This window comes from Rhodnius prolixus, unplaced genomic scaffold (assembly GCF_049639745.1).
Source record: "Rhodnius prolixus isolate KJV_2025 unplaced genomic scaffold, Rpr scaffold_8, whole genome shotgun sequence".
Classification (NCBI taxonomy): Eukaryota; Metazoa; Arthropoda; class Insecta; order Hemiptera; family Reduviidae; genus Rhodnius; species Rhodnius prolixus.
Window position 1 is genome coordinate 19,620,011 of NW_027411593.1, and position 21,311 is coordinate 19,641,321.

Sequence of the window (21,311 nt, forward strand, 5' to 3'; positions counted from 1 at the left end):
ACTAAAGCAGCAAACATGAAATTTACAATATTGGATTTTTTTTTCTGCAGAATAATTTAAATTTGTTTAGTAATATTTCTCCCTTTTTCAAGGAAAGGCATCTTATGTTGTATTTTTTTTTTTTTAAATTTCAGTTAATGTTTTACATTAATTTAATGAGGTCTTCACAACTCCTGTTATTGAATCTTAATTATTTTTATATTGATACTGGTTTTCTTTCACACACGCATTCCTAAACGAACTAAGTTATACTGAAATTTTTATAGGGTCAACAGTTTTTTCTTGTAAAGAGAGTAAGAAAATTATTCAAACTGTAAAACCACTAAAATATTTATCCCTACAATTAAATTTTATTTCTTGTTGCAACCTTTGTACTTCGTTTTTTTTTTTTTTTATGTTAATTTATTCTTTAAATGCCATTGTTATCTGTAGATATGTCAAATAAAAAGAATGCAATATCATACTCTCCGGCGCTGATCTGGAAGACATCAGAGGTTCCAACCGTTATCTTTGTTTACTGGTGTTGTGGGAAATGGAATGTTTTTATGCCCAAAAGTACCTCAAAAGTCATTTGGCTTTTCCATTAGCATACTCAAGTATGCCTAAAGACAAACACTAGCTTTTATTCAAAGTCCCAACAATTCAATGTTAAACAAATTTATTGATTTAATTCCAATTGAAATGTGTTTGCAAGTAAAGTTACCGTTGTAGTGTTGAGCTATGGGTACGCTAAACTAAAAAAAATAGAGCTATTCTGCAGAGACATTGCAGTAGCTGCGATTGCGTGTGACAGTAAACATTGCTGCTCCTATAGTCGGCCAAGAGAATAACTAGTGGCCAGTCCTACATCCCCAACTACCCACGTAACCTATTAAATTCCTCAAATCGCCATCCTGTCTAGACATTGAGGAATAGCGCTCTTTTTTCCCTTCTCAAATTTTTAATCAGCAGTGATTCTAAGTATGCCCCGTGCTTATAATAGTTGAATGAAAAATAATAAATCAATTAATTTATTCCTTGATCAAAGTTTACAGCTTTTTCAAGGCGGAGTTGCCTTTAAAAAAAAGTTGAAAGTTGTTTCTTACAACTTTTTTAATGCATAAAATTTTGAGAGAATCTCTGATTATTGATTCTATAATAAGCAAACGAGTTTTGCTCATGGTTTTTGATATTTGTTTGACAGATTTATTAATCCAGTAGGAAGGAAAGAATAATGCCAATTTCAGTCATAATATGTTCCAAATCCCTGAAGATGACCTAGTCCGTAGTGAAAAAACTCGCCAAAAGAGAATAATTACTCACATTTGATTACAATATTTTGAAATAAATGTGTTCTGAGCCACGTAGATTGGCATACTTTTATGCTACCCCTTTCTTTTACTTGGTTCTTCATTTTTTTTCCTCCTTGAATACGAGCACAAATTTAATTTTATCTTACATATCTCAAACGGGTCTACAATTGAAACAACATAAATTCGAATGACTTACCCTTAATTTACAATATACCATCTTCAACGGAACCCTACTTTTTTTGATAAAGAATTTACAAAATATTGCACTAATAAATTTATATATTCAATAATTCTAAAATCCAAAACAAATATCAGGACTAATTTTAATTTAAACGAAGTAGTAGGCTCGAATTTTAAAAACAAAAATTTGAACAGTAATACCAGAATTTTTTTACCCCAATTATGTTTCTCAATCTCATGACGATATTCAAGAAAAAGGTGGTGAACTTATAAAACTTATGCTAACTATATGTATAGAATATATATATATTCTATCGTACACCATTAATAATTAATAAAAAGTAAATCCCAATAAAAAATAATAAATTTTCATGCGCTACAAACATTCAAAAGAAGAGAATTTTCAAACGGTAAATCATTTTTAAATAAGGTTGCTATTTTGATCTACTGTAATCATTTATTAAAATCCAAGATTATATTACTTAAAATTTTTCTTTTTATCAATAGACTAATTTTCCAGTCTTTAATACCCATTTATCCCCTGGAAATCATAAAATTCATTTTTATTTTTAGGTAATATCGTAAAATGTGCATAGTTTATTTTTCAATCTACATTTTCTTATTCTTTGTAGAATTTTATAATTGAATTGTCAATTTAATAAAATGGAGTTCAAAAAAGATTAAAGGAGTAAAATAGTGTGTATTTTATTAGTTACTATTATTGGTAGACGATGTATTAATTTATTATTTGTGACACAAAAATTACCTAAATGATACTCTCTACAAAAAAAATCTGTAGCATCACATAACATAATGTTGATTGAGGAAATATATATATGTTAATTTTATTACTTCTGTTTTAATTATTTAAATATCCTTTACGATCCCTTTGACACAAAGTAAGAGGAATTCAAGATAGCCCAACTAGTTGTGATATGTTTTCATTTATTAATTAATTAAGTACTTATTCTCAATTAGTGGGTACTAATTCTGAAACTGGTTTTTATTAAAATGGGTTTTTTAGAATGATCGCATTTAAAATAATTTGATTTTCTCTTTCGTGCAATATAGGGAACTATTTCTCATTCATAAAGGGCTAATTAAAACTGTCCGGTAGGACAGTTGTATAAGGGTTGATCGTCAAAAAAGTGCACGAAAAAGCGTAACGTTCAAAAACACCCAACTTTGACCATTTTTTTCTCTTGATATAAAAGATAAAATATTAAATAGAGGTAAATGATAGATTCTCAGACCACTTACTTGCGCTCCTAGGAACTTGAACTTCTTGACCTAGCCCACCTTTTCTTCTCCTCTGCTAATCACCCACATAATTCAATGCGGCATCATTCCTTTCTCATCTCCGTTCTCATTATACACCAATCATGGTTGAGGTCTTAATTATTAATAGTTTATGATAACTTAATTATTAGCATATTAGTCACCCGCAGTTGCCAGAAGGGAGTACTTGACTGGGTTATATTGTAGACTATATGGAAGCTGCGAATTTGGGGCTTGGAAGCTCTAATTACTTTGCCTATAAGAATTAAAAAGACAAGGAGGCTCAAGCTACAACCCTGCAAACAAAATTGTTTTTCTTGATATATATCCTATCAACGTTACTATTCCTCTTAATTAGGATCAATAGCCAAGATAGTGCTCACGACAATTCCTTTGTATTCCAGTGCTTCTAAAACATCTTCTTTCCTTACTTATCCTATTAAACGCTTTCGCGAGTGAGCGTGCTGCAATAACCATTGTAACTTAGAGCTAGCAAAGGGAACTGGTTCAAGAAAAAATTAAGCACCATAATAAAACCATCTTATACTCACTGATAAATAAATAGGTTTTTATTTGAATACTAAAACCTTACCCAATGCAATTTAGACACTAAAATGATACAATAAAGTTGAGACATGTTCTCTGAAACCGCCAATATAATGTATACCATAAAACATTTAAAAATTATATTATGCCCTAAACCAAAATATTAATTTTTATCTTTATTTTACTATGAAACCTAATGACTTGAACGTAATACACTATCTTTAAGCTTCAATTTGAATACTGCCCGATTTCGAAAACTGGAACTAATAAAATAAAATTGCAGAACAGAAGTTACTATAGATTTACAATAGGTTGAACTTGAAGAGCCAAAAAGCTCAAGTGAAAAGCCATCTAGTGGCGCTTGCAAAAACTACAAAAGGATTATAGTTTAACAAATTGCCGCTAGATAGCATGGAATGTACTTTTGCAAGTTTATAGGACAACTCATCGACCCCTAATATATGTATATTTAATTGAACAATATAGAATTTTAATAAACTCTAATGCAAATTTTTACCATTTAGAGATCAAAATATTATTTGGAATAAGCACCTAACTTTAATATAATGCATTTTTAAATAAATAGTTTCAGATAACAACAGCAAAGTATGTATTGTAATTATGCTATATTTATTCTTACTATTCTTCATAAACTAATGTAGCCGAAGTATTTATTTAACTACTTACGCCTTAATGCCAAAATTATCTATTCTATTATGATAAAAATACTAATCATAACTTTATTTTCCTACTGAATATGTAGACAAATGCAACACAAAGAATATATAGATGATAAACAAAAATTCCAAAGGAAATAGCAAGATGTACTGGTTTAGGTAAAACTGGCCGAATCACTTTTACGTTGATCATTTTTTAGGCACCCGTTAATGGTTGTTTAATAAATACAAAATTTTTTTCAAAAAATAATGAAAACAAGTAATTTTGAAAGGTTCTGTACATTTAGTGCTTTTTTAATACTTTAAAATTCTAAAGTTAGAATTGTATTTCATACGGAGCGGGGTTATAATAATAATTTTCTATTAATACGGTTTACCTTATTTTAAGTGCAAATCAACACAGTGCACAGTGGACGTTATACTGTACGTACTGTAAATACCTAACATAAAGCTTCACACATAGTATTAAGAAATAAAATAATATTGTATTATTATTGTTCTATAATTATTGACAGACTTCTAAAAAATCTTGGAACTTATGCCCCTCCAAGCATCAGGATTTTAGCTTGCCAGGTTTTTTAAGTGGAGTGTCTTGATTTAACAAGTTGGAATATTTAGTGACTTCTACATTTAGCCTCAAGTCAGTTACAGATTTTATTTCAGTGTAACATCTAAGTAACTTCAGTGTTAACTATTTTAATTTTAATATACTTTAATTTTTTGGGCGGGGCAGAATTACTTTTTTTAAAAATAAGGATTTGATTCAAGACTTTTCACAATTGGATTCGTTCCGGTGGACCGAGTCCACTCAAATAGCCCATCTCTAGAATGTTTAACCTTCTCTTTGGTTAACTACATAACTCCCTTGGTGGTGTGTATCTGTAATCAGCTTTTTACTAGCCTTGTTTGTTCCATTTCCAGAAGTGTTAACTGTTCCAAATGGCATTTTTCGTACTCGTGTGACTAGTTTTCCTTAAAGAATTTTTTTCTGGTTTTGATAAATTTTTGCATTTATTCTGGATGTAATTCTCTTAAATTTGGAAGTGTTCCGCGAATCTCACTCCTTGAAAGTTGCTCGAATATAACTATTGTGTTATAAATTTATATTTTTCAGAGTTACCAAAATGACTACTAAAACAATCAAAGTAAGTATTTATTCCAAGTTTTCATGTTAATAAATATTTAATTTTGTAAAGAAAATATCGCTATTTTTAATAATTTTAGGTATATAAAAAAAAACCTCTTGAAAATTTAACAATAGAAGTAGAAGAAGATGGAACTTCAAGGATGGTCCCAGCTTTAGTAAGTAATGAAGTAATTTCTTCAAAATATTGTTTATCTTTTAAAGATAAAAGTTAAGTAATCAATCAGGTATTCTGCATTTTAAGTTTACATATTAATATCAAAATTAGAATTTTAGGGAATGATAATGTAGTCTTCATGCTAAGGTACTCTGAAATTAGTTTCTCAAATTAATTGAAGAAACTTTATTTTGTAATATAAGGAGTAATTAATCCATAATTCATTCCCGACAGATTCTTTTTAAAGTCTGACCTTAGCAGCATATTAAATAATAGATTTTACCCACCGTTATCCAGCATTGGTTTATTACAAACAGTTTCTGTTCCAGCAAGTTAATACCTTTCCAAGTTTGAAAAATAATATTAGTCCTTTTTTCACTACTGGTCTGTAGTGAAGATTTAGTTTCATTTAATTTGTTTATGTTTCTATCCCACTGCAGAACTTCTTGAGTGCAGAAGTAACTGTAATCGCTTCACTAATGTTGAAAATAAATGACTTTAAGCCAAGGATGACTTAAGCAAGGGATGCAAGCTAGCAGAAAGATGTCTTGCATAATCCATCGCAACGAGCCGTTTTAAAAATTGCGTTAATAAAAATAACTTTCAGAATTATTTTCAAATTTTCATTCTATGTATATCTTTTTACGTTTTGCTAAGCAAACAACTCGGAACAATAGATAAATTGGCGACTTACTGTGTAATTTGCCGGGATCTTCTCAGAAGTCTCAATCTATAAGTAATTATTGATGTTTTTGTTCTAACATTTATTAAAAGTGAATAGATAACTGTATTATTTATGACGTAAGCTGAGATTCTAACACAAGTTTCAGTACTTGTTTGTATATTTACATGCGTTTCAAAAGTAATGTATAATTATATAGTTAAGCTACATGATAAAATTATTTTGGAAGTTCTAAAAAAGATTTTGGAAAACGATCCTGAAATAAAAGCAAATTTTTTCCCCCCAAATTGATTCTTTTTGTTTTCAAGTGGCCTTAATTACTTAATTAGGCCTTAATGTTCGCTATTTTCAAGAATAATAATTACCACATATTGTACCATCAATCTATAACATTGTACTACAATCTTAAATGTTCAGTAGTTGAGCAAAGTCCAGTTCCAAACCTTGGCATTAAAAATTATAAAATCGGACTTCGCAGACCAAATAATAATAAGTTATTTCTTTGTAATGTATGAATGAATTTATTTTTTATGTATTCTTTGTTATTAATTATAAATTTTTACTACTACTTTTTAGAGCTGTTACTTCATTACTCCTCGTTCTCCAATACAATTTACTGCTCCGCCAAAAAAGAACCAGCATGGTCAGTTTTTGTTAGGAGCAAAAGAAGATTGGTTATGCAAAATGGTCATTTACAAATCAAATCTGGAATGGTTATTAAGTCTACCGCATCATCGGTATTTTCGTACTTTAAGAAGTATTTACTTTTCTTCGTTATAATATTAAATGGTTCATACATATAATAAGTATTTACTTTTCTTTACAGATTTTGGTCTCAAGTAGTTTATGGAAATGACACTTGGGATTCTGTGATATCTTTTCTTCAAGAAGGATATCCCTTTTATTGTCTAGAAGACAATTTAACTAGAGATGAAGATATTAAAGAAACTTACTATATAATAATGAATTTAATTTTTAAAATATTTGCTAGAATTTCTACACAAAAAGAGTCAAATGTAAGCCTATATTATCTTAATAAAATTGTTTTAGTAGAGTTTTTTTTTTCACAATACTGATATTTTATGTGAAATTAGCAAAAATTAATGGGAATGAAAATTAATATTAACCTAAGATTTATGTCGTTTTATATGTGAAGTGGCCCCTTAGCTTTTAGTTAAGTTATGGCGTTCGGTAGGAACTTATTTTGTTTTTTCTTTGAACCCTTCGCTTGTCGCAAGTTGTTCAGGTCTTTCGACTTGAAGCAACCCAATTTAGCGAAGTAATTCTAAGTTGTGGTTTTTCATCGCTTATAGCTGACCTATAGAACCAAAATGTTTCACCTTCATTTTCCCGTTAGAACAAAGGATTTTGTGGATCTCTTTTCTATTGTCACGATCTGTACATCTAGTCTACATTCCTGGAAGAACCCTGAGCCTGGCGCATATCCTTGTTACTTTGCTTTGTATTATTTTCTTGCTGGAAGAAGAGTGAAGTCTGCTTGATTTGTTGATTTAAAGTTCATGCCTTTCAACCCACATTGCTGTTATTCTTTGGATAACCACTTTTCCCTTTTTTCTCTATTTCTGGGAACTAATCGAATCAGGTTGAAGTTTTAGAGGGCGGTGCTTAAGGCTAAATTTGCTGCCTGTAAATCCACTAAAAAGACAAATTTCAACAGCACTAAGGTCCACTAGTCCTTCAAGTTGGGTAGTCCTTAAAATACTGTAGCCCTCTTCGTTTTTGAAATACTTGTAATAGTTGTGAATATTTTAGTATTCGAACAGTAATAATTCAAGAAATATTACAATAAGTCTGGCATTGTCATATCTTGTCAAAATTGTACCGTTATGGCAATTAATTTAAATAGATACTATTGTCTATATTACAGCTTATTCTTTAAAATTTAAATGCTATTTTTGCAGGAGAATTGGATTGGTGATAAAAAATATGGAAGTTTATTGTATAATTATACTATTTTATCTGTGCCAATATTTCTTGACTTATGTGCAATTTTTGGAGTGTTTAATGCAGAGGAAGTTAAACGAATTATTATTAATTCATTTGAAGCTCAACCATTATATAAAGAAGACTTTAACAATTCAATACAACACATCAAAGCTGTGAGTAATTTATATATTTAAAGTTAGTGTTGATAAACAACATTAGTAATGGGTAGGTTCTTAGTAGTTATCTTATCAGAAGGATTCTTTTATAAATAGTTTTTTCGAGTTCATCTATAAGAAAAAATTGAGACTGTTCTTTATTTGTGCCCATGAATAGCTTGTTATGTGTAATTTTTATTCGTTGCCACAAAACATCAGTTTTAACATTTTTTTTCTATCTACCCAGACTGTTCATTTATTCCAGATTAATTTAGATTACAGTAATCAAACTTTAGTTAAAACAAAGATCGTTTTTTCTACAATTTTTTCTTCAAATGTTTTAGAGTTAAAAAAATGTAATATTCCTCATATTTTTATCACTTCTTTATTCAAAATTTTGTTAATTGCTTTTAGTGATTACTGTTGCGCGTTCAACTTCCTCCTTAAAAGTCAGTGTACTTACCTTTGGTCAAAACCTTTGCTATCGGGAATTAATCAAGAAAGACTTGGGACTGACCTGATTTTTCTGAAAACTAGTTTCTTCATCATCATAATTTTGTGTATTATTAAAATTGGTTATACTTTTTTACGAATTTCCTTTCTTTTTTTTGTTTTTATTTTCAATAGATCTTTAATTCTTTAGAAGATCAATTTTCGAATTCTACATCGACTGGTTTAGTGTCTAAATTAAGAGATAGAAAGTTGCCAATTAAAGAGATGACAATACCACATGTTCAAGATATTGTGTTGTATTCTTTAGATATATCTGTTACACTTTCAACATTTATCGAATATTACCAAGAAGCGGCCAGTGTTTTACATGCTCATCGTTTTGAAATAAAGTGAGTTTATTTATGAGAAATTTTAAAATATTAGAAAAGGATTAATCTTTGTCAATTACCACATTCCTTCATTTTTTTCATTCCAGTATAGCATCGTTTTATGAAAATGTTGTAACAGATTTAAGCAGAAGAATACAAATAATTTGCGATAAAGAAGGGTATATGGATACATATATTACGTTAATGGTCAAATTAAACCAGGCGAGATATTTTTTAGTAAAGTTATTCCATCAATGCATTCAATCTACATTAAATAACATTGACAAAAAGTAAATAATAAATCATTTCATTTTTTTTTTTTGTATTTCCTTTATTTTGAAATTGCAAATCTATTTTATTCGACTAAGCTCCTTGTTTTTCTCTTTAGTGATGGAGGAGATTATGTCTCCAAAGATTCAGCTGATAGTTATTTAGACATTTTGGCCGACTGTATCATGCATAAATCATTTATGAGAGATTATCAAAATAAATTTCCAGTCAAAAATGAACTAGAACTGGTATGGAAAAAGTGTCCTGAATTGTATCCTTTATAATTTAATGGGAATAACTTGTGCAACATTCGACAGTGTAAAATAGGGTATAATATTCTCTGATAAGCATTGAAAGGAAAAATTAATAAAAGCAACCAAGTATTCTCCCATTCATAATATCCAGTCCCAAAAACGACAGAGGACAATCACACCCAACACCTGGACACTTCGCCAGGAGTGTAACAGTTCATCTCTCTTTTTTCAATAACACATTTCGCAGATAACTTTTGACTTCTGAAGACTTATATGCAATGAGTACACCAGAGTTTGATTTCAGAGGAAATTTGAAACCTGAAAAATCCTCTAAAGTTTATTTTGAAGGCTTTTGATTGTTAACGACATCGTATTTACGGTGACAACTCTATCGCAATGTTGGCATAATCGCCATCTTTATCTCTTACTAGTTAGAGAAACTGAAGAACTTTCTTACTTAGAAATTCATCTATTCAATAAATTGAGCTATCAAATAAATTGAGTTTTTAAATTTACTTGTCCGGAAAATTCCCTTTTAAGCTATAAGCATGAGTAAATAATTCTACTGTGGGTCTTTGGTTAGCATATGGGTTGATCCTCCCAATGTAATAATAATAATAATAATAACGGTCTTTATTTACATTTTTGTTACATTTGATTTTCAGTATTGAAAGTTTATTAAGTATATACCTAATGCAACAAGACTTACTCAAGGTCAATGACCGTTTGTCCTCCCAATATAAATATTTGTAATTATAATAGTGGGGAAAAGGGAAGAGTTTATCTAAGTGGTTATCGAATACTGGATTCCAACTTAAATTGACGCGCCTTAAATAGAAAAAAAAAGTAGTGGGTAAAATATTTATTATTTCCAGACTAAATTTTCGTATATGTAGAAGTTTACTCCTTAAATATAATTAGAGATAATGTAAAATATAATTTTTTGCTGGAGTCCTTCCTAGTATGTTTGTCGCCTGTGAAGAAGAAGAAGGAATTCAAACCTGTGGGGTCTGCGTCTTCTAATCTTGCTAACAGTGAGGTTAGTTTCCAATTTTAAAGTAATATAAGTTAAACATAGTTTTGTGGTATCATTTACTTTTTCTTTTTATTTCTGAGAAGAATATAGCATTTTTTTTTTAAATATATCTGTTCTAAGCGAAATTTTTATGTTGTTATTTTTGTACAAGATTCTTCCTTCAACATCATCTCCATCTGCCAGCAGAATTGAAGTACAAGGTGTTGAGTTAGAGTCTCTAGTTACCGAAGTAAAAGATATCTTACCACATTTAGGCGATGGATTTGTAAAGGTATTTAGCATTTTTCTCATTTTTTTTTTTTTTTTTAATGATTTAAGGCGCGTCAACATCTAAGGTTATTGGCGCCCGGAGCTTTTTTCAGTGCACTGCCGGCCTCCGGACAATGTTCTCACGTTACAGACAACACTGTCCATCACCGGACAGTGAGTTGTAATGTAAGAAGCTCCTAGGAAGAGAAAATCTAAGGGTCAGCAGCTGGATTCGAACCCGGGACCTCCGCGTAGGAGTCCAGTATGCTAACCTCATAGCAAATCCCTTCCCTTCTCAAGTTAATAAAATAAAAAATTATCTCAAAGTCAGTGCATGTTTTGTGCTAATATGCCAATTGACGTTGTGATAAGCGAACTTGAAATCTTGAAAGTATAACATTACCAAGAAATTTGAAATATCTAATTGGTTGGTTGGGCTATGCTATGTAAATAAAAAAAGGAAAAAATGAAAATGTTCTTTATTTTGTTTATTACAAATTTCTTAAAAACGGCTTTTGGTTTAAACTTAATACATTTAATACAACTTATCCAAGAACTTTTTGAACACGGTGAGAAAATGGATTTTTTAATTAGCCCTTCCTTTCCTTTCTTGATTTGGTGGATATATGTATCAATAAAAGCACAAAATATGAGACCATTGGCGCTTGGGCCTTCTTCAACATGCTCTCGAATTCCTGGCAGTCATTTTTATGTTATATCTTTTCAAAAATCGAAGGATTACAAGTTGGGCTGGAACCTGGGAGTCCGCGTTTTGAAGCTCTGCCATTGATTGAGCTAGTATGTACATAAATACTCAGTGCCATCTTGTGCATTTTCCGCTAAAATTTAAATTTTTAGATGAAAAGTAAAGTAAAAAGTTATTTGTGCAGCAAATATTATAAATAATATAAATAAGGTACAAATCACTAATTGCTTTTTTTGCTGTTTTCAGAAATGTTTGCAGTTTTATAACTATTCCAGTTCATCAGTGATTAATGCAATTTTAGAAAACAATTTACCAGATAGTTTATCATCTATTAGTCAATCTTTGCCAAACGTTAAGTCAGAAAATCATATCCTAGCGGAAGATTCTTCAAAATTAAATCAAGATCCAGACCCATTTATTCCACCAGAAAGTGTAAGAAATGTTAAAGTAGTAGCTGGTTATAAGATAACCATTAGTTAGTTTTTAGTCGTTGAAGTAGTTTTTGTTTTAGGTTAATCCTTATTTTCCGGATAGAGTAAATGTGTTTGATAATGATGAATTTGATATAATGACTAGAGATCAAGTTGATACCAGCAGAATATTTAAAGGAAAAAGGTGAGTCTTTTATTCGAGTATTTTTGAGAAAACACGGAAAATTCTTACGGTCAGATGGGATTGCTAGATTCAAGAGATTTTATGAGAAAATTGTTCGTTTTGGTAACATTTATAGAGAGAGATTGGAGAAATCTAGGTTGGGATTGTACAAAAGGTCCAAGCAACCTTCTGGAGGGGACGAATATGAGATTGAAACATAATTGGAATCTTTATGTACCTAAAATAGTAACGAACTGTACATGTTTTTACTGGTTTAACTTAACAATTATTATAATTTCTTAATATTTCTACAAAAATAAGTACAATGCAGTGTTTTTATAATAGTATAATACAGAACAGATCATAGCAGGCTAGAGTTCGGAAATTGTTGGTTGCAATGTTGGTAGATATGATCTGCTCGTATCACGAATCTTACCTGAATAATAGCAAAATAGATATATTATTTCAAGAAAATAGAAATTAATAAACCTATTAAGTGGAAGTAGGCAAGAAACAAGGTTTGTTGAATGATGCACTGCCATTTTTAGCATAATACCGTTCTTTAAGTTAAGATCGAAGTTTGTTAAGGGTATGGCTATAACGTCAAAAAAATATTACTTCGAGAGTAAGGCTATGGTGTATCCTAAACAAGATAGGTGTTTTTAATTTAACATTAAAGTATTTATTTTGATTGTAATATTTTATTTTTAAAACCATCAATTCCTATGTTTTTAATGAATTGAACTGAGCAAAGCTTAACGACTTCTAAAAGCAGTAAAATTCCTAATGTAATTACTTTTTCTCTTGCACTTCTATGATCTGACTTTATATTCAGTAATTGTTAGTTCTTAAATCCTAAGCGTAACTTCACCAAACTTAAATCAAAAACTGAATTTTGATTTTATATACTTTTTAGGTGGTCATTCCTTTTTCAAAATTTATTTTTTACTCATAAATTTACTTCTACCCGGCTGACTTCCGGAATCTCAAGAGTTTCATTGAATTTTGGCCAAGTTAGTTCTGCTTTAAAACTTATTTTTCAAATTTGTTTGTTCACAGAAATGATCCTACAAAAAAAGACCTAAAGGATATTATAGACGATAAATCATTCCGCGACAAACTTCGGAATAAATTTTCACTTTTAGGTCTTATTGAAGAAGTAGATAATACATATGATGATGAATATGACGATACTTATGATGATTCAGAATTTCCTGTTCCAGAGGCTGGAGAACAACCATTCCAGTAATTGAAAACTATATATTTGTTTTAAATTATTTCATATTAACTATTATAATGTTTGGATAAGAGATAAAAATGTCAAGTGTTTATTGTACGGTGACGACATTGTTCTGGAGGCCAGCAAACTGCGAACTTTACAAGTCATGATAAACCGGCTACACGACTATTCACAGATTAGGAATCTGACAGTCAATTTGAAAAAAGTGGAGTTATGATTTTTAGAAAAGGCGGAAGGCATGGGCAAAATGTCATACATTGGGTTAATTTTGGACTCAGATTTCATTAAGAGGATATCATCTTAAAATAAAACTAAATACTTGCGAATTAGGTATTGGCTCACCTTGGAATGCTCTTTTGAGGAACAATGGTATCCCTTTATCTACTAAATATAAGTTGTTTGGCACAATATTCAGGACTATATTTAGCTATGGAGCTCAGGTTTGGGGATAAAGAGAATATGGTGAAGTAGAAAAACTGCAAAAGAATTTGGTAAAAAGGTTTTTCGCTATCAAGTTGGGCACTGAATTATATAATTTATCTGGAAACTGATAGGTATCATTCATTTTGGCTTCAGATAAATTATAACCGCTAAGTTTTAACTTCTTCTCGATTGCAGGTTTATAAGTATTTATCCCAGCGTACTGTAACTGAGAATATTTTCTGGTTTAAAGAAATGTCCAACTTCTATAATAAATTTGATATTTTTTTTTGCATTGGCTTTCACCATTCAGCCAACATAATTATTACGAATATCTATGAAAATGTCAGTGATTACAGTCAGATAAATAAACTACAACCTTTACAAAATAATTTCCAAGATATCACGTTAAATTTAAAGCACGTTAACTTCTGACGTCATTGGAACCCACAGCTTTTTAAGTGCAAACTGACTGATGTCCATACTTTGTGTTTCTTGTTATACTGCATTTCTGATGTAAATGCGTTAAACGTTGCTAATATTAATAACTATCTCAGAAAATTATTCAAGATTAATAATTTATTACTACTTGCAGGAAATTTGTTACTCCTAGAGTGCTAGAGCAAGCAGCTCTAAAAAAAGGAAATGCTAAATTACCTTTACAAAATGAAGACTCTCCAGAAGAATATGGAGGAGCTGTAGAAGATGGTGATGATGAAGAAGAAACCACCTTAGACAGAGGGAGGAGTAACTTACAATTTGTGGAAAACCCGGAACTTGTAAGAGCTCGATTTGAGGAACGGAGACAGAGTAAGATGAAACCTTGGCAAAGAGAAAATCAGCAGCCAACAAGAAATGTTACAGGTGAGGTAATTTTTATTATTTTTGATAAATTATTTGGGAAATGTTTACTGTGGTTTCTTTTGAAGATTTATTTATTTATTTATTAAATTAGAATTGTGTGTTAAAAGCTAATCTTGGCTTCCTCGATATGGTCGGTAATCGTGCTGATGTTAAGTCCCTCTATAAATTAATTCACTGCCTTTCTTATTTGTATTTTGGAATCCCATTCTCCACTATTCTAAATCTGTAGTCATTTGATTATAAACCAGTTTCGGTTTTCATGTCTTCACTGATTGGTTTATCTTGTCTGTGATGATAATTTACTTCCCGTAACTTTGTTTTTCTCTCTGAACACAGCTTCTCTTCAATGGGTAAACATCCCAATGTAAAAAATGTTTATTTAAAAAAAAAAAAAAAAATAGTAAACCCATATTTTGCTAAACCTTTGAGGAAAGATTAAATTTAGAAACATAAGAATTAAAGTAACAATTACCTGTTAACAGTACAAATCAGCATTACTAATTAAATATTTTTCAACATTACGCTTTTTCGTGCAGTTTTTGACGATCAACTATTTATTCGACAACAATCTATTTGTCTCCTTGCCTAGAGGGCATAAGGTGTCATTGTAACGGTTTCTTTCTAATAGTCTAGACTGTCATGAAGAATTATATTCAGCCATCCCTGTTTCAACTATTTTTTGTTTTTTTGTTTTTAATGATTTAAGGCGCGTCAACATCTAAGGTTATTGGCGCCCGGAGCTTTTTTCAGTGCACTGCCGGCCTCCGGACAGTGTTGTCTTGTTACAGACAACACTCTCCATCACCGGTGAGCTGTATGAAGCTCCTAGGAAGAGAAAATCTAAGGGTCAGCAGCTGGATTCGAACCTGGGACTTCCGCGTGCTAATCCAATACGCTAACCGTATAGCTAATCCCTTCCCTCTGTTTCAACTATTGTTACAACTTCTGCTAGTACTGCTATTTTCTTCTCAAAATTAGTTACTAACATTATGCATTGGAACTTATCTCTGCGAGGCTAAACTGGAGTCTGCTTGTGAGGCTTTGACTAAAGTAGTTTCACAGACCATCTACATTAGAAAGCCTTATGTATGTCATTATTATTAATTATCTGTCTGATAATTTATTCACAGAATTTTCGCCAAAAACTTTGCTTTCTTAAAGACAAGCATAAATGTGAATATTGTTTTGATGTTAACCAAGATGTTTTTATACTTACATAAACAAATTATAATTTTAAATTTAAATTCTAGGTAATCCAAAAGGTCAAGGACAAGATAAAGATGTTCAGTTTAATAGAAATAAGAAAAACGTGAATAAATCTTACCAAGCGAATCACAGCAGAAAGAAAGCGGCATTACATAAACGTTTTCAATGAATGTAATTTAATCAATAAAATAAATATCTATTTTTTATATAATAGAAATATTTTAAAGAGACTGTTTTTAAAATTAAATTTACGCACTATTTGTATATGAATATTTATTTATCAATTGAATAAATAAATAGTCTTGAAAATTCCGTTGATAACCAGTAATAATAGGTTTAAGTGTTTAAAGAAAGATTATAATTATTTAGTTTTATATTTACAGTTACAAGTTTGTTAGAGTATATTTTTCTGTTATCAAGAGTATTACATTTAAATGCGATACTTATAAATATTCATCAAAGAAATTATCATTTTACTAGATATATTTTTGCGAAATAGACTAGCCAAACCTTCCTGCTTTTTTGCAGATGAAGTGTTAGTATTAAGTTCTTTTTTCGAAAGGTTAATTTTTTTTTTGATGGCATGGCGAAACCGCTTATTTAACGCAAAACTCTAGAAACCCCCAAAGCATTCGTTATTGAGCTCAATAGTTTGGTAGATAAACTGCTACAACTATATTCTATAACCTTCAAGGACTGATTTTGAAATTATGAATCATTGTACTTCCTTAATAACGTCTTAGCCTCAGCAATTTCAGAAACTTTGGTTTAAAAGTAAATGTAGTTCTTAAAAATATGATTTTTTTACTTTGATGAGACGAACTCTTTGTGATATTTTAATGTGGTTCAAGAAATATGAACAGGTTTTCATATTCATTTTATATTTTTATGGATTTAAATTCTTATGTTCCAGAATTCATTAAAATTTGTAAGTACATTAAGAAAAATATACATCTACAAAAAATAAAAAAAATTGTAATATAAAGGCAAATTTATTAAAAATCATTTTTGCAAGTACAAAATACGTATCGTTCTTTCATTCCTATTCAAAATAAAGTAAGATTTTATTTCTCCCGAAATATTTGTTTTTTCCTCTCAGGAGCGTTCTGCGGTAAATGATCAAAATTTACGTTGTTTTTTATACGAGCCAAATTACCTTCCTGAAGTATTTGAGTAACGAAACAAAATTTCGAAAATATTAAACTATAGCGTAATTAACTGTTAAAGTTACGTGCTACTACTTCAACTGTCCGCTTCTAAATTCTAAGTTATAGAGCGAAAATCTGATTAATTATTATTAAACTTGACTTATTAATCTAGTGCATTTCATGAAATTCCTTAGCTACAATTTTATGCTTGTGGTTGAAGGGAAAGATTTCTTCAATCGCCTGAAGTGATCAATTGAAAATCAACAGGAAAAATACAACACGAGGTTTTTATGAGTTTGCTTCCTGATTTCTGTTTATTGCTATCATTTAATGATAATAAGCTGGGTAATTATTTAACAAAACATAAACTACAATTCAAGTTTTCGAAAATTTAAGATGGAATATTTATCATTTATCTGAACTCTAAGACACTATCGTTGTTGTTTACATTAAATTGTCTTAAAACTCTTAAAAGATAAAGCCAACATTAAAGTAGGTGAAATTTAATCTATAATTTAATTACTGAAAAGAAACTTCAAACAAGTTTATTAACAAAGTGCCTGTTTAAAATATAGAAATAAAATAAAATAAAGATCACATTAACAAAAATAAAAAATGGTGATAATTATTAACATTCTAAACTAAGTTTCAGAATTTCATTCATAAACCTTGTAGAACATTTTATTTCCTATTATTTTTTTAACAAAGCCCCGTTTTAAATCTATTATTTACATCATGCCAATTAACTATATCAAATATTTTTTTTGTGTAATCAGCACGTACATTTTTGTATTGCAAATAATATGCATGTTCCCAAACATCAATGCCAAGCAGCGGAATGAGACCTGAAATAATAAAAAAATATTAATTACTAGTTTTTTGTCGATTATATAAATATCTCAGCGTGGCTTTTAAAAGACAAATTACAGATTTTATTTTTTTCAACTTTTACGTCCACCTACAAAGTAAGAGGACCTTATGTTACTAAAATGTTAATAAAAACCTAAGGGGATACTAGAAATTAACTCCCACAACAATGCGGTTTAGGATAGCAGTTCACTAACTGTGGTGACACCTATAGCTGGAAAATTAAAAAGTCCGATATTTACCTGTTGTATCGCGTAAGAGATCTTGGTTTCCAGTTGTAGCGAGTTGCAATTTCTTAGTAAGTGGGTTTAAACCTAACCATCCCCATCCTGAGCCTTGAATAGCATTTGTCATGGTCATCATTTGCTTTTTCATTTCATCAAAACTTCCAAAAGTAGTGCAAATTGCTTTCGTTAATTCATCTGTTTAATTTTATTTATTAAAATAAGACGAAATGCTGAGGACACAATAAACATTTTAATTTTGAATTCTTACCACTTGGTTTGCCACCATCTGGAGAAAGATTACACCAATACATTGAATGGTTAAGATGGCCGCCTCCATGAAACTTAAGGGCAGAACTAATTAAAACAATTGTATCAACGTCCTCTGAAAATGAAAAAAAGTAAATTAAAAATTGATTGAAATGCAGTTTCTCCAATAATTACTTTTAACAGAAATTAATAAAATATCTATCATTTATAAAATTAGATCTTTCATAACAGATATCTTTGATTTCAACTGCCCTAGATTAACATATGTACGATACGGTTCGGTCACTCACTACCAGGCATTAGTTTACGATTCCATTCTTCGTGTACGACTCCTACTTCACACATCTTTATAGGAATTAGAATCTACAATTTAAATGCGAGGGTCAGTCAAGATCAACTTGGACAAAAGCCTATCTTCTTCCCATTAAGACCAGGCTGAGCCATCCAAAATGTATTTTGAAAAAAAAGATAGCTTCGGTGTAAAGCAGGCAAAGAATGAGCGTTTTATTTTAAGAGGAAAAGAACTGAAAATGTGTGCGTAAGTAAATATTTATTTCAGCCACTATTTTCAGAAAAACGGTCAATAGTTTAAATGTTTTGAATGTAGGTTAAGGTAGTTCATTAAAAAGAAATTATGTTTCTCTTTCCAAAAAACAAGAGTTACTTTAAGCGATAGTCAGAGCGATTATATGATATGTAAATTTAAGGTTCAGGCGATAGGATAAATTGTTTTTAATTAACAAAGGTTGCCTAATTTGCTCACGAGAGACATCCGAAAAAACAAAATCAATAGTACGATGTTGGTTCTTTTAGGTAAATTTAAGTATATTTTTAAAAAATTTCTTATGGGAGAAGAAGGCGAAGATTCTGTGCGAATAAAATGAGAATTTAAAGAAGACCGCCTTAAGAAAGCTCACCAATCAATTTTATGTTATTTAAAGTTCCTTAGTTTTAGTTTTTTTCCTTGACAATGATGGATAAAATTTCATTCTCAGTACAAAGTCTTAGAATTAAGTTAAGATATTGTCTGATAACAATAATTCTTACCTGAAGAGTAATATGTTCAAATAAAGAGGGAAGCTTCTCAAATTAAATTACACTGTAATTGTTCGGAAACACAGCATTACTGTTCCATTTGCAATAAAAGATGCTTATCATTTTATAGCAATTTGCCCTGTTCTGTTTGGGTCAGGTGTTTTATTTATTTTTACATAGAAAGAAATGTTATATTATTATCTGCTATTTATTTATTTATTGTATTTTAGTTATATTTAGTTATGCATTTTTGTTAAATTTTGATTTTTTCTTTCTTTTATATACCCTCAACAGATTATTGTATGAGCATTTTGTTTGTGTTCCGATAAAGAAAAGTGGTAAAAAGTGATTATTAATAAACAATTTTTATTATTGGTTGAGAAACTATTAGAAATTGCTGGGCTGGCTGAAGAGTCTTCCACAACATAACTCCTTGATAGAATGAAAGTTTTGTTAAGAATACTAGTGCCCTAATCAGTTAGAAAATGCAATTTAAAGAAACTTATAAAGAATGGCATTAAATGCTTTTTAGCTAGTATTGTTAGCAAGGACGAAACTGCGTTTTCTCCACCAGTGAAATGCGCACAGATTGTCGCCTGCTGCCTAAAGCGGGTTTAGGGTAAGATCTGCCCTGACATTCTTAATTGATTAGAATTAAGAACTGCCTTCTTCCACAAGTGGGCTAGTTGGGACCCTGTTTGCCGTAAGAGGTAGCTCGTTCCCAGAGAGGCTCCGACTCTAGATCTGTGTATATAATTACTTAAAATTTAAATAAAATCATTAGTACCATTTTAGAAAAAAAAAGGGAAACACGAAAAGTCTAATTTTGGATAATGTATTTTGTCAAAAAATGTAAGCTTCTTAACAAGGCTATCTTTACAGACAAAAATATTTTTTGTATTGAAATGCCGCAAAACATATTTTTCCTGCGATAACCCAGTTTTCAAAATCTTCTCTGTAATGAAATGTAATTGACTCTGAAATGTTTTCTCTAAAGAGCGCTAAGAGAATGGAAAGAACAAGACATAATCTACAATATTTTAGCTTGATATTTGTTTTCCTAAGGTCTTAAAATCAACCTAGAGTTCTTTCTTGCAATATGACAAGAATAGAGAAAGTGGTTGTTATTCTTACAATTACGTATCTAGACTCTCAAAGTCAGATGATTCTCAAAATCATCTTTTAAAAATGACTTTAATGAAAATCCAATTATTAGGTAGACTTAATTCTTGACTATCCCTATTCTTAATTATACAGGCTCTCTAAACCAAATTTATTCTAAACTTTCTATAAGACATTCAAATATTAAAAATCTAGAAGAATGAAATGAATTAAGACCTTAAGTTCATTGCCAAGTTTATGAATGAAAATTATATGTAGCCTTATCTTACTCTTGGAAAGTGCTTCGCTCAATTTTTCTTCAGCCGCGTTATAATTATTAACGTACGCTGCGTGATGTTTTTTGTAATGAACTTCCATTATTTCTGCAGAAATAACAGGTTCCAGTGCGTTCAGAGCATATGGCAATTCTGGTAGAGTATGTTTTTGACGAATGTTACAAGCATTCCTAACAATAAATCAAAAAATTAGTTTAGTATGATTCCAGGTTTAACATTTAAGATTAAATAGGAGGGTTTTCTTTCTTAAAAATTACATAAATCTCCATACCGGTTAAAAGCAGTGAGTCCTCTTCTCAATGCATACATCATTCAAGGTATAAGTTGATATAATCAAGCAATGTATACCGAAACTTCAAAGAAGTTCACACCACGAATATAACACCTGGGTCCCAGCTGATTTAGAAGGCCACACAGTACGACTGATGTTGCGGGAGTTTGTTCGGGAAACGACTTTAGGTTATAGTTTGTCTTCACTGTTCGTTCTGTAACTTGTAAAGGTTGAAGTTTATCGGGATTATCAGCATGTCTTTCATGAACTGATTTCTATCTGTTTTCGAAGTTTTTTTTTAAATTGATTTTTATAAAATCCACCAATATTAAAGAAGATAACAACACTGTAAGTAAAGCAATCTTATATAATTTAAAACAT

General features: G+C 30.3%; 2 protein-coding genes across 3 annotated transcripts; one reads left to right on the forward strand and one right to left on the reverse strand.

Annotated features, from left to right (window-relative positions):
- Positions 1-4,803: 4,803 nt before the first annotated feature.
- Positions 4,804-17,347, forward strand: LOC141450999 (activating signal cointegrator 1 complex subunit 2). 2 transcript variants are annotated; one of them, XM_074121990.1, is made up of 15 exons: positions 4,804-5,118; positions 5,198-5,275; positions 6,533-6,713; positions 6,783-6,972; positions 7,879-8,076; positions 8,686-8,900; positions 8,987-9,169; positions 9,268-9,420; positions 10,325-10,442; positions 10,591-10,710; positions 11,641-11,826; positions 11,906-12,009; positions 13,048-13,233; positions 14,244-14,512; positions 15,763-17,347. In XM_074121990.1, exons 3-15 carry the CDS (start codon positions 6,634-6,636, stop codon positions 15,885-15,887), a joined length of 2,127 nt encoding a protein of 708 aa, XP_073978091.1. In that variant the 5' UTR covers positions 4,804-5,118; positions 5,198-5,275; positions 6,533-6,633; the 3' UTR covers positions 15,888-17,347. The 2 variants fall into 2 exon arrangements, with proteins under 2 accessions (XP_073978091.1, XP_073978090.1); XM_074121989.1 differs by having other exon boundaries at positions 6,533-6,693.
- Sod2 (superoxide dismutase 2) lies at positions 16,692-21,071 on the reverse strand. The gene is made up of 5 exons (XM_074121991.1): positions 20,931-21,071; positions 20,654-20,829; positions 18,229-18,342; positions 17,976-18,155; positions 16,692-17,711 (listed from the first exon to the last, which is right to left on the reverse strand). Exons 1-5 carry the CDS (start codon positions 20,969-20,971, stop codon positions 17,566-17,568), a joined length of 657 nt encoding a protein of 218 aa, XP_073978092.1. The 5' UTR covers positions 20,972-21,071; the 3' UTR covers positions 16,692-17,565.
- Positions 21,072-21,311: the final 240 nt, after the last annotated feature.